Consider the following 11530-nt stretch of genomic DNA (forward strand, 5'->3'; position numbering starts at 1 on the left):
CCAGACTGACCACAGAAACTGATCATCAGACAGCTCACAGCAGCCATATCTAAGCACTGAGAACAAAAAGTATTATAAAATGTTGTTACACACATAATTGCCATATAAATAGAAATTATCAAAGTATGATTACTGCAATTATGGCAAACTTAAACACTTCAGCACACAGTATAATATTTATATCACTCAGGGTCTCTCAATCAAATCAATAACAAAAGACAGACTGATGATGTTGTGAAGTAGTGTGGGATCTTGGGAGATAACCCACACTATATGATTCATATATTGATTGACTACGTGACTCAGGCAGAAATAATCTTCAAGGAGTCATGGACAAGTTACTGTTCCAATTTATTTTGATCACACACACACACACACACACACACACACACACACACACAAAGTTTAAAATAAAAACACAGCCAAAACCCTAAAACAAGATCTGGTCTCTTTTATGTCCACAGTGTTAGCATGGTTAGCATTGCTAAGCCTCTGTCCTGATTGACAGGTCGATGTGTAGCCAACGCCCTAAAACTTCCCCTGCTATGGCCAGACTATATATTACTGGTATATGCTGTGCACACCAATAATATGATGCCATGACGTCTCTAGTTTAGCCTCCCTGCCATTACCTTGCTTAAAGTGACAGATTTCTCTGGTTATGAACTTTTTTTCAAACATTTGGTGTGATGTGAATACACAGCTCAAGAAAATATATTACATAGGTCTAGTCTTTTTAGACATTTCAATGCAAAAATATCACATTATACCTTGAAGTGAGTTATCCATCTGACAATTGTCATTAAAAATTGAAGAGTGTAGCTTCATGTTTGAATAAAGCTGCTACATTTAGCTGTAAGTTTAGTTTTAATGCTGTTTGTTAAAACAGTAAATATAATCAGCTGCACTCACCGGTATTTGTTGAGAAAGACCTGACGAACTCAGTTCAATATTTCTTCAGACAAAAACACAGAGACTTGTCTCAACTGCACTCGACAACAACATGGCATGGACCAAACAGAACAGAGGACATTAAACACAGGGCCAAACGAGCAGGGAGGGGACCAACAGGTGAAACGTATTAGGGACAAATCAGACTCAACAGGAAACAAAGCTAAATGAAGACACATGAAACCAAACACTACAAAATAATACAGGAAGTAAACCAAGCCAAACATACATTCATAACGATGAGTTCAGGAAAAACAGATTTTTTTGTTTGTTTATTTAGGATCCTCATTAGCTCCTGCATTGCAGGTGCTATTCTTCCATTTTCAGGACTGGTCCAAAACTCCGCAAGGACCTCAGACAAAAAGACTTCCACCACTAGGTGGCGCTATAGCAGAGATATGTATTTGGCTGAATCTCCTGATATAGGCTACGCCCATTTCCACCTAGACTTTTATGCATGAAAAATCGCAATTTATCAAAAACCTACTTTTTTCGATCTCCTCCTAGACCGTAGGACCAATTGGCACAAAACCTGGCAGGTAGCATCTCCAGATTGACCTGACACAAAGTTATTAAAAGAATTTTGATAGGATAACAATTGCGCATATTACGCACGAACAAATTTGTGTAGCTAACTATGAAAACACCAACTTTGCCATATCTCGGCCAAAATAAATGATATCAACGCCAAACTTTAGATTCTTGTTTGCTTGTACTTGCGCTACAAGTACAAAAGTCCGATTTTTACAAAAGTTGATGAGTACCATCTAGGGCCATTCCTGAGGCCAACCCTCGAGTAGGGTACTGAGGGACCAAAGTGGGCGTGGCCTATGGGACCCAAGTCTAGATTCACCACTTACACTAATGTGAACAACTTTAAATTTAGAGGGTAGATGGACAATGGGTCATGGACCACACCTACCAAAAACTTACACATGTGGACCACTAGGTGGCGCTATAATGAATTTTTTGCCTTTAACTCCCACATTGCACATCGCACATTAGAAAACCTTATATGCATGTGTTCCTTGAATCAGGCTGAATCACATGATATAGGCCACGCCCATTTCTGCTTAAAAGGTTTTTCCGCAATATCGTGCAATGCGCAAAACCAACTTTTCTCGAACTCGTCCTAGGCCGTGCGACCGATCTGCATCTTCTATATAGCATCTACAGATGGACAGGACCAAAAGTTATTTAAAAAATGTTGTTAGATTAAAGCATGCGCATTTGATGACCAAACACATTTTCATAGCTAGCTACCACACACATATATCATATCTCGGCCAAATTAAATGTTATCAGCAAAGAACTTGAGATCATTGTTCACCATCTGACTATGATGCTCTGTACCAAATTTGGTGAAGATCGGCTATTAGGGGGCACTATAATCAACGTTTATGTGTTTTAGCCAATAACTCGATGCATTTAAATGGAAAATTTGCAATTGCAATATCTCTGCCACAGTAAATGCAATCAACACAAAACTTGTGATGTCCGTTCAGCATGCTGCTTTGAGACTCTGTACCAGCAATAAACAAACTTCTTAAGCCACCTGACAAAGTTTCTACAACCTTCACTGTGGACAAATGCAACTCTTTTCTCTCACTTTTTCAATCCAAAATCAACACCATTCATAGGCACAGAAAATATTGAGCACCCACGTGTGCCAGACTGCCAGTAGGCTACATTCATTTAAAATTAAACATTGCTGTTGATGCTATGTGGAGCGCCTGTCATAGTGTGATTAGTTATGTCAGTGGCATTGATTCTTAATTTCCCACGAAGCTGATCGCAGTTATGTGTCAGTTAAACTTTTCATCTCCAATCCTATCTATATTTGTGAGAAGTGGCGCTGTCCTGAGTTGAAAGCCTACTTTACAACTTTATTATCGAGTTAATAGGTGTGTGTGTTCGTGTCGGCCGCTGTCCATTTCTTAAGGTTCTGAAATGCAAACATTTTTTGACTACTTTATTTTTTCTTTTAAAGGGCATGCGCCTGTGAGCACCCACGGAGGAAAACATAAATAGGTGCCTATGACACCATTTACCACAACTTGACCACCTCCCCTGCTCCTCCAACCACCACATCTGCCTCCACCCTCTCAGTCACTCTCTCATTTCTCTCTGCTGTCCCCTGTGGTCAGGGGGGTTAAGAAGTTTGTTTATTGTAGAGAATTGTTAAAGGTACTCTGCATGGAGATGAACTGTTAACCACTACATTTGCAACGGGAATGTACCGCAGACCTCGCAGCTCACACCTCTCGATATTTGCTGACGTTTGCCTCCCCACCGTCAGGCTTTGGGTTCCGCTTTTGCGCGCTCCCCGGGGCGTCAGGGGCGACTGGCATCGGTGGCTTGGACCCCTGTCATAACTGCTTGCAGTTCTAGTTATTAATCCTTCTTTCTTCCGGCAAATTAATTGCCTTTTGGAGGAGCTTAACATGCTCAAAATTGACGGTCGCATCAAACCTGGTGAAAGTGTACGTATTTTAACAGTTTCGGGAATAGGCGCACAAAAATGGCTCACTAGCACCCCCTAGAAAACTTGAAAAAATTGAGCCCCTGCAGTACGTTTAACGTAGACTAACGAAAGTGCTACACATATGTGGCATATCAAGACGTACAAAAAAGGTCATTGGAGCCATACCCTAAACCCAACAGGAAGTCCGCCCTTTTGAATTGAAAGTTCGAAATTAGTGTGATTTTGGCCATTTCCACATAACGTTGTACTTTAACGAACTCCTCCTAGTGATTTCATGATCAACTTCAAATTTGGTCTGTGTCATCTAAAAACTGGTGGTGGCCATGTTGAGCAGTTATCGATGAACAAAGAAGTTGTTGTAACGAGTGTACGTTGTCATATCTGCCTTCAAAATTGACTTTTGGTCATAGCGCCCCCTGCTGGCAACAGGAAATCAGTCTTACATGACAAACATCATCCGATTTACATGAAACTCATAATGTGTGGTCTACATGTGATATTGAGTCCCCCCTATACTTTAACCACGCCCCTTTATCAGGCCACGCCCCGTTTTATGGCTTTTGAACCGTTTAAGGTAGTCTTGTGTGAGGTATCATTGAACTCAGAGGAGAGTTCCTTTTAAATTGGTGGTTTGACCCGCCCCCTATGATTTAGCCACGCCCCCTTTTTATAACTACTGACCCGTTTGATGTTGACTATTGTGTGAGGTATCATTGAACTCAGCAAAGACTTCCTTTTTAATTGGTGACGGTTTTCCCCGCCCCATATGCTTAACCCACACCCCCTTTAACATCAGCTTATGAACTGAATGACGTAGAGTCTTGTGTAAGGTAACATTGAACTCAGCAGGGAGTTCCCTTTTCATTGGTGATGATTTGCAGTGTTTGAGTGCCAAGCAAATGCATGATCGCAAGGACTGGCATCCTCCAGTAACCCTGACGCGCGCAGAGGAGTGAAGGCACGTCCATTGCTGCTTGCAGCTTTAATTTGAATTGTTACCTGCCATCAAAATTTTGGACAGTTTCACCATAAATTGGTGCCTAAAGGTGTATCATAATGTATAAAATTAAGTATTTTACGCTATTTGAGCCATGTAAAACCCTGAGATGTCACTATTATATTATAGCCAATAAAAATGGCAATGTTAGTGTGGACACAGTCTCAGGGTAAGACTCTGCATCTCCACCATCTGATTTGTGTACCTTTGACTAACCTGTCAATCATGCAATCATGCTGGCCTGTGGCCCCCATGACTTTTAAGTATTTTATTTGGGTGGGTATGCTCATTAAGCGATGCATTCATCCAAGGTTTTTCTCTCCAGAAAATTGATATTGGAAAAGGTCAAATAAGTCACTTGAAGATAGATTTCAGCATTTGTTACCTGGTTGAGGAAATCTGATTAGTACCAGTTATTAAGACCATGTAGCCAACCAATAAATCAAATTTGTGGACTTCTTTCAATAAAGCTTGGTCAGCTGGGTCATATATTAATACGTAATACAATTGTTTTTGCTGGAAAGCCACTTTCCCAGTCTAACACTTATCATTTTGGGGGAAACAATGTAGAGGAAAAGAAGCAGGCAGACAGCAATTTAACTGTGACAAGGAAACCATTTATTTTTACAGCACATCTCACATCATATTATATGTTTTGAAACAGCTGATCAGGCAGTTTTCTTTATTCAGCTGTCTCTTTTACCTAAAAACACAAATAAAAAAGCATTTCATCAACTTTATTTCAAACAAATCTATCTGACAGTATATTTATGTCATAACTTTTTTTTAAAATCAAATTTAAAATTTAAATGTACGTCTTTATTGGTATGTTTACCTTGCCAGAGTCACGGCTCTTCGCTCTCAACTTGTTGACCTGGGACTCTGCGATGTCAGCGCGCTCCTCAGCCTCCTCTAGCTCATGCTGGACCTTCCTGCACTTGGACAGATGAGTGTTGGCCTGCTCCTCCTGAAAAAACATAGAGATTGACATTTTTGAATCTCCTAAAAGACCAAAAGTAATCTTCAATAGAAATAAATCTGCCACAGTATCAAGCTTTCAGTGTTGTGTAAATCTATATATTGCCCTTACCGCCTCCTCAGCCTGCCTCTTGTAGGCCTTGACTTTGAGCTGCAACTTGTCAACTAGATCCTGCAGCCTGGCAACGTTTTTCTTGTCCTCCTCAGTCTGTTAAAGTTTATTTAAAGTAAATAAATGTTTTTGTAATAAATATGTTAAGTTGATTTGTATGACAACTATCAAAGTGACTGTACCTGATAGGTGAGCTCCTTCACCCTCCTCTCATATTTGCGGACACCCTTAATGGCATCTCCTCCGCGTCTCTGCTCAGCCTCAACCTCTGCCTCCAGTTCACGCACCTTCAATGAACAATAAGGCAATAAGAATACATCTTTTTTATTATAAGTTCAGCTCTGCAAATTCTTTCTTTCTTTCTTTCTTACCCTGGACTCAAGTTTCTGGAGCTGCTTCTTGCCACCCTTCATGGCCAGGTTCTCAGCCTCATCCAGGCGGTGCTGCAGGTCCTTAACAGTGACCTCCAGGTTCTTCTTCATCCTCTCCAGGTGGGAGCTGGTATCCTGCTCCTTCTTCAGCTCCTCAGCCATCATAGCAGCCTAGAAGAGACAGCATACAATGTTGATTAGAATAATCTTGAAAATACACATTGGAGTGAAAGTAAGAAGAATTAAAACGTTAACCCACATCCGTGATGGCCTTCTTGGCCTTCTCCTCTGCATTCCTTGCTTCCTGAACAGTGTCATCCACTTCACTCTGAACCTGGACCAGGTCAGACTCAAGCTTCTTCTTGGAGTTCAGAAGGCTTGTGTTCTGAAAGGCAAAAAAAAGATGTAGGCATGTTAGTCATCACATCACAGATTTTCACATGTTACTTAAAATGTCATTAGATTTTTGAATTATTGAAGAAATGATTGGGCTTGTTCACCTGAGAATGCAGAAGTCCAACACGCTCACTGGCATCCACCAGCTCCTGCTCAGCGATTTTGCGACTTCTCTCCGTCTGTTCCAGAGCAGCTCTAAGTTCCTCGATTTCAGCTACCATCAGACCGTTTCTGCGATCCACCATAGCAGCTTGTTCCTTGAATTCCTCCTGTGCTCTGACAGCATCATCAAGGTGCAGTTGTGCATCCTAGAGAAAAAATATCAGGACAATATTCACATGATTGCCAAAATGTACCTGCACTGATCATAGTCTGCAACAATTCTGTGTCTAACAATACCTTCAGTTGCGCCTGCACATTCCTCAGCTGCTTCTGGGACTCAGCAGCCTGGCGATTGGCGTGGCTCAGCTGAATCTCCATCTCATTCAGGTCTCCCTCCATCTTCTTCTTGATTCTCAGGGCATCGTTTCTGCTCCTGACCTCAGAATCCAGATTGCTCTGCATGGAGTCAATCACCCTCTGGCTGTTCCTCTTGATCTGCTCCATCTCCTCATCTTTCTCTGCCAGCTTCCTGTCCACCTCACCCTTAATCTGGTTGAGCTCCAGCTGGACACGCAGGATCTTAGACTCTTCGTGTTCCAGAGTTCCCTGATGATATCAAAGAATTAGATATTAATATCTGCCTTCAAACCTTTTCAGTAGATGTCCCCAGAAGAAAATGTACCTCAGCCTCTTCAAGAGCCGTCTGGATCTCCGACTTTTCAGCCTCCACCTGCTTCTTGGACTTCTCCAGCTCATGGATGCTCTTGCCAGTCTCACCAATCTGTTCAGTCAGATCTGAGATCTCCTCTGCATAGAGATACATGTGTTTTATATTGTTAAGCCTTACAATGTAAAATATAAACACTTTATTCCAACACATGTTGAATACAATGTAAGAAATACATGTGTTGAATACAATGTAACTTTTACATAACGTAGAACTCACGTTGAAGGTTCTTGTTTTCACGCTTCATGGTCTCCAGCTGATCCAGAGATTCCTCATAAGAGTTCTTCATCTTGAACAGCTCAGTGCTGAGAGAACGAGTCTCCTTCTGTGCTCCCTCGAGCTCTGCCTGACCCTCCTCGTACTTCTGTTTCCACTCTGCCAACACCTGAATAACACAATTGGGCCGATGGTGACTACTCGATATCTTTTCTCCACGGCTTTGCTTAGTTCAAACGTTACCCACACTCCCGACAATTGTCTCTCATGTTCGCTGTGGTTACATGGGGTTGTCTGATTCAACTGCTCGGCACACGTTCCACACAGGGGGAACATCAATTTTCCGTGGCATCGATAGGGCAGAACCGGATGATACAGGCCTCTGGGGGGTGACACAGTACATTTTACAATACCAAAGTATGTTTTTATGTCGTCAAAATCAGTGTGGATTATTTGAGGGTGCCCAATGGGGTAGTCTCGTTTTGCCTGGACAGTTGGGTACAAACTTGTGAAATCATAGTATCTGATTTTTTCATCACCCTCTGTCTTGTGATACAACTTCATTGCATTCGTTCGTCCTCCGAAGAGGGCTTCTCGAGGGTTGAGACGTTCTGGCTTTTCATATGTGGCCATGAACGCCTTAACGTCCTGATTATTGCACACATCCCGTTTCCAATCACATTCCCACTTCACTACCACTGTTAGACCGTACACAGTTTTTAGCGCGGCTATTCTGTCACAAAATGGTAATGGCTCTGCGTAATTTACTGTGTGTTTTTTTTGTGACAGGATTGATTTCAGCTTGTTCATAGCACTTATTACATCCATGAAAGAAGCAGCCATTAAATTCATAACACGTATTTGTGGCTGCATAGTATCCATCAACAAAGAATGCCCCAAATGCTTTCCCCCCTCTGTTAACAGCGTGTTGAATTTCAATGTTCTCTCGGTTTGAGACATACTCCAACCACTGAATCGAAATGTCCGAATAGGCTTTGTTTTGCCTAATGTATGATCCTCGTATGTCAACGCCACGGTATCTTTGGGAATGAAAAGTGTTTTAAACACGCCCATGCATGACGAGGCCAGTGTGGCGAATGCAAAGGTATTCAGTATAATATTATTCAATGCAAACAGTTTAATAATAACAACAAGAGAGAAAGTATGTAAATCAAAATTTCTCTAACACTAGAGTACACCACAAAATAATAACTCAAGGCCACACAACAATATTTCTTCTGTCTGTGATGGTTCCGGGGCTCCGTAAAGACGCTCTGCAAACACACACTAAAACAGGCAATGTTTCCATATAAGACCAATAAAGGAACAAAATGAGAGGCGGTAGATCTTTCAACATTGTTCCTGATATTTCCACATATTTTCAATATTGCAAATTGTTTTGATCATTTCTGTTAGCAGGTACCAGGGACCATGGAAAACCAAAAAAGGCGAGTAGAGTTGAGGCGAGTCGAGCAGGTACCATGTAATGGAAAAACACCATTTCTCTAATCATTTTGTGCTGTGATTCATCTAGTGGTCGTTCTGTGTCACAACACCAGTTAGTGGTCTACATGGAGGCCTGTTGTTGCTGCTGCAGTGTAGCAGGGAGTCATGGAGACGTGCTCGGACACGAGGAAGGCTGTCAGCCCTCAAGAAATGTTCAGAGTTTAAATGAATACCCTGCACTCGTCAATTATTGTTGTTTGTCTCTTTCAGAGAGATTATACATTTGTTGTCAGTATTGAAATGTGGCTTTAAACAATAATGTCAACTTACAACATAGAAAACTAAAGTTATTGTAATTGTCAGACGTTACCCGCAAGAAGAAGCTCTGCAGAACAACTATAGATGAAAACAGGAAAAATGTCTTAGGTGGTATGGCAGGCCGTTTTAACATTTAATCAAACCACACTCCTATCTGTAATTACATTTTAGATATTAATAATAGCATTTCTCCTAGTCAAAATTATATTCTAACTAGTCAGAATGGTCATTAAAGATATCCATAATAACATTCATACTTTGCAATTGTTTTTCAAGATATCTACAACTTTGACTGTACTAGTCAAAACTAAATTTAAATCCATAAGTGGCCACTTTAACATTTAGTAACTAGACTAGATATTTATTGCAGATATCTGTATATAATTCTTCCTAGTCAGAAATAACTTTCTAGATATCTGCAGTAGATTTTATTAGAATATGTGCACATCCTGTGGTGTAGAACAGTTTTTATTAAAGAACAGCACTGCTAACAAAGCTCTGCTTAGTGTACATTTCCTCCAGCTGCTTCACATTAAAAGCCTCCCACTGGTTATCTGGGGTAAAACTTTTATTGTGAAACAGCCAGCGGTATTAGAGGAAGCAGTGTGTAGGACGCAATCAGGAAACTGTAGTGTTCTGTAGACACTATGGGATGTAATAGGCTTTACTCTTAAATGAAGCTTCATGACACAATGAAATATTCCGCATTGTGTTTTCTGTGGCTGCACATCAAATACAAATAAATGTGTATCTGACTGCATAATCAATACATTCATTTGATGCATCATGACACACATTATGTGGACGATATCTATTTAAACCTCTGTTAAAACCAGACATTTATTATAACTACAAGAAGAAGTCAATTTTCTAAAGACACCACATATGTCAAGATGAAGTTTGATTTAATTTGCAAAGAATTGCTGCACATTTAACCATGATGATGATGAATGTAATAAAGTGTAAATCAGTCACCACAGGAAAGAGATTCTGTAGAAAACAAGATATAAGATATATGAATATGTACATTTCTTCCCTGGATTGAAAATAAATCAATACCTGAAATGAGATCAGCGTTTAGTTTACTCTGACAGGAGAGATGATCAGAGGTGCAGAGTTTTCACCACCATCTTTACACTCGGGACTAAAGTATGGGAATCGTTTCTCAGCTAAGGAGCAGCCAATAGGCGTAGATAAGAGCTGCAGCATCTACGTCATAAAAGGAGACCAGATTCTCCTCATAATCCACAAACACCCCCACCTTCTGAGGCCGAGACTTCAGAGAGAGAAGGACATCATGGTCAGCAGCAGCTTGGTACTCATTTCTATTTCTCAACACTATAGTCCAGTAACCTTTCTGAGGACTCAGTGTGATTGCTCCCTTCCTGTTGATCGACTCTCTGACCACTACTAAATCCGAATCAGTCCATCCTTTAACTTGCACCTCAAAGTAAAATCTGCCTGAAGAGAAACTCTGCTTTCCTAAAACAATAGCACACTTAGAAAATCTCTCTGGGTTGTCTGGGAGATTCTTCCTCACATCACCATGGTTCACTTGTTTCCCATCATCAGACAGGATGAGTTTAGGGTATGCTGTATCAGGATCAAAAGCTTCTTCATCTCTTTACTGAGTGTCTCCTCCAGCTGAACCACAGCTTTCAGCACAGTCCCCTCATATGACGATGGACGGATGCTGACCTCTGTCCAGTCCTTGGTGGGTGGAGTTTGTTGGATGTTAAGGGACTGGACACTCTGGAGAAGATGGAGGTGGTCTTCAGAGCATGAGAGCTGCACCACCTCAGTGCTCCTCTTCATCAGCTCAGAGATTTCCTGTTCCAGCTCTTTGATGAAAGCTTCGGCCTGTTTTTCTGTTGTTTTCTGCTTCTCTTGGATCGTGTTGATGAGCTCATTCAGGCCTCTCTCAACAGACTCCTTCAGAGAAGTGAAGACCTGAACACCTTCTGCTATCTCTCTGCCTGCATCTTCCTCACTGAGGTCGACTGAGTGTTTGACCTCCTGAATCTTCAGTCGTCTCTTCTGGATCATCTGCTGAATTTCAGCCCCTGTCTTCCCCAGCTCTGCCTTCTTTCCTTCATGTCCTTCTTTCAGAGAAACAACATGCATCTTGTGCTCTAAAACAGTGCAGACCAAATTTGGTGAAGATCAGCTATTAGGGTGCACTATAATCAATGTCTATATGTTTTTGCCAATAACTCAATGCATTTAAATGGAAAATTTGCAATTGCAATATCTCTGCCACAGTAAATGCAATCAACACAAAACTTGTGATGTCCGTTCAGCATGCTGCTTTGAGACTCTGTACCAACAATAAACAAACTTCTTAAGCCACCTGACAAAGTTTCTACAATCTTCACTGTGGACAAATGCAACTCTTTCCTTTCACTTTTTCAATCCAAAATCAACACCATTC

At 41.1% G+C, this 11530-nt stretch overlaps 1 protein-coding gene across 1 annotated transcript; it reads right to left on the reverse strand.

Annotated features, from left to right (window-relative positions):
* Nucleotides 1-5268: 5268 nt before the first annotated feature.
* LOC144514647 (uncharacterized) lies at nucleotides 5269-11223 on the reverse strand (the record flags this gene model as incomplete). The annotated part of the gene is made up of 11 exons (XM_078245602.1): nucleotides 10728-11223; nucleotides 10361-10581; nucleotides 7339-7504; nucleotides 7075-7199; nucleotides 6690-6998; nucleotides 6395-6598; nucleotides 6154-6279; nucleotides 5895-6065; nucleotides 5706-5810; nucleotides 5524-5619; nucleotides 5269-5400 (listed from the first exon to the last, which is right to left on the reverse strand). Coding segments are annotated over exons 1-11 (2151 nt in total), but the record flags the coding sequence as incomplete, so codon positions are not given.
* Between the last annotated feature and the right edge of the window lie 307 nt (nucleotides 11224-11530).

This window comes from Sander vitreus, unplaced genomic scaffold (assembly GCF_031162955.1).
Source record: "Sander vitreus isolate 19-12246 unplaced genomic scaffold, sanVit1 ctg642_0, whole genome shotgun sequence".
Lineage (NCBI taxonomy): Eukaryota > Metazoa > Chordata > Actinopteri > Perciformes > Percidae > Sander > Sander vitreus.